The 1,870-nt window shown below is 35.8% G+C and overlaps 1 protein-coding gene across 1 annotated transcript; it reads left to right on the top strand.

Annotated features, from left to right (window-relative positions):
• Nucleotides 1–261: 261 nt before the first annotated feature.
• On the top strand, nucleotides 262–1,164 carry LOC137639938 (protein FAM200C-like). The gene has a single exon (XM_068372243.1). It carries the CDS (start codon nucleotides 262–264, stop codon nucleotides 1,162–1,164), a length of 903 nt encoding a protein of 300 aa, XP_068228344.1.
• The last annotated feature ends 706 nt before the right edge of the window (nucleotides 1,165–1,870 follow it).

The raw sequence follows: 1,870 nt of genomic DNA, 5'->3' as shown, positions 1-1,870 counted from the left end.
TCACTCATATTTCATAGTACTGCTTGTTGCCAGATTGAAAAGAGGTATGAAATTACATTACGGGAAGTTAAAAAATCGTTAGATAAATAATTTGGGCACTATTTCTGAAATCTGAAGATGAGTAACCAAAAGCGAAAGTGTCGCCAATACTCGAGTGAATACTTGAAATATGGTGTAATTCCTTCTGTGAATAATGAACAGCTACCAATGTGTTTATTATGTGAGAAAACTTTTACAAATGAAGGAATGAAACCTTCGAGAATGATTGATCATTTGAAGGTAAAGCATCCAGAAAAAGCAAACAAGGATGTAGCATACTTTCGTGATTTGAAAGTAAAATTTGAAAAACGTTCCACCATTGGAGGATTGTTCAAATCACACGGAAATGAAGTTGAGAAAGGACTTATTGCATCTTACAAAGTTTCAAAGCTTATTGCTAAATGTGGAAAATCGCACACTATTGGTGAAACTCTTATTATACCAGCAGTGAAAGAAATCATCAGTACCATGATGCCCACTCAAAAAGATATAACTCCTTCAATTCCGTTGAGCAATAGTTCAGTGTCTTCCAGAATTGATGAAATGGCAAGTGACATTGAAAATAAACTTTATGATGAACTCAAAACAACACAATTTTCTTTACAACTTGATGAGACAACACTACGCGACAATGAAGCTTTGATACTGGCTTATGTGCGCTATATAAATAGCAGTCATGCAGTTGTTGAAGAGTTTCTGTTTGCTGAAAAATTAGAGGTTGACACTAAAGGTTCAACGGTTTATAAGGCAGTTGAACAATTCTTTAAACAGAAAGGAATTCCACTTTCAAATGTTATTGCTTGTGCAACCGATGGAGCACCGTCAATGGTTGGACGCCATCGTGGATTTATAGCACATCTGAAAAGAGAAGTTCCGGATATCTTTACAATCCACTGCGTCATTCACAGGCAGCATTTAGCTGCAAAGCAGCTCAGTGACAGATTGCATAGTACCCTGCAAGCTGTTATCAAAGCAGTGAAGAGGATCAAAGCCCATTCATTGAATGACCGCATCTTTCGCCAACTTTGTCATGAAAATGAAGAAGAATTTGAACGGCTCTTGCTACATACGGAAGTCAGATGGCTTTCAAAAGGCAACTGTCAACGACGCTTCTATGACCTCTAAGATTCTGTTCTTGATTTCTTTAAGTGTAAATTATTGGACGAGAAAATTAGTACAGATTTGGAAAACAGAAGAGCAGATGTTGCTTATTTGTCTGATATTTTCAACAAATTAAATGAGGTCAACATTAAATTGCAAGGAACCAAAATGTGTCTCATCAAAGCAAAGGGAATAATAATGGCATTTATTAGTAAATTAGATTTCTACAAAAGCTGTTTACTAAGACTAGACTTAAATCAGTTTCCTAGCTTAAAAGCACTGAAGGAAAACCAAACCGATGATTCTTGTTTGTCAGACACTGATCTAGACTGCTATTCCTCTCATCTTCAAGCACTGAAAGAAGATATGACGATCAGATTTAAAGATCTCAAAGAATTGAAAATACCAGAGTGGGTTGTAAATCCATTCCAGGCTTATGCAACCAATGCTGATCCAAATCTAGTTGAAGAACTTATAGACTTGCAAAATGACATTGAAGGTAAAGTGTGTTTCAGCAGATTGGCTATGAAGCTTTCTGGCCAAAGGAACAAGATAAATATTCTCATCTTTGGAAAAAAATCAAATTATTATTGTTAGCATTTCCTTCATCATACCTGGTAGAGAAAGGATTCAGTGTTGTCTTGCAACTCTTGACTAAGCAAAGAAATAGATTGCAAATATGTAAAAGGGGTGACTTGAGGCTCTGTTTATCAAATATTGAACCTGTTAT

The sequence above is a fragment of the Palaemon carinicauda genome, chromosome 1 (genome assembly GCF_036898095.1).
Source record: "Palaemon carinicauda isolate YSFRI2023 chromosome 1, ASM3689809v2, whole genome shotgun sequence".
Taxonomy (NCBI): Eukaryota; Metazoa; Arthropoda; class Malacostraca; order Decapoda; family Palaemonidae; genus Palaemon; species Palaemon carinicauda.
The sequence above is the reverse complement of the archived record's forward strand: the minus strand, read 5'-3'. Positions and strand labels throughout refer to the sequence as shown.

Excerpts from the sequence above, each read along its gene's own strand:
- LOC137639938 (XM_068372243.1), top strand. The coding sequence starts at position 262 with ATGATTGATCATTTGAAGGTAAAGCATCCAGAAAAAGCAAACAAGGAT.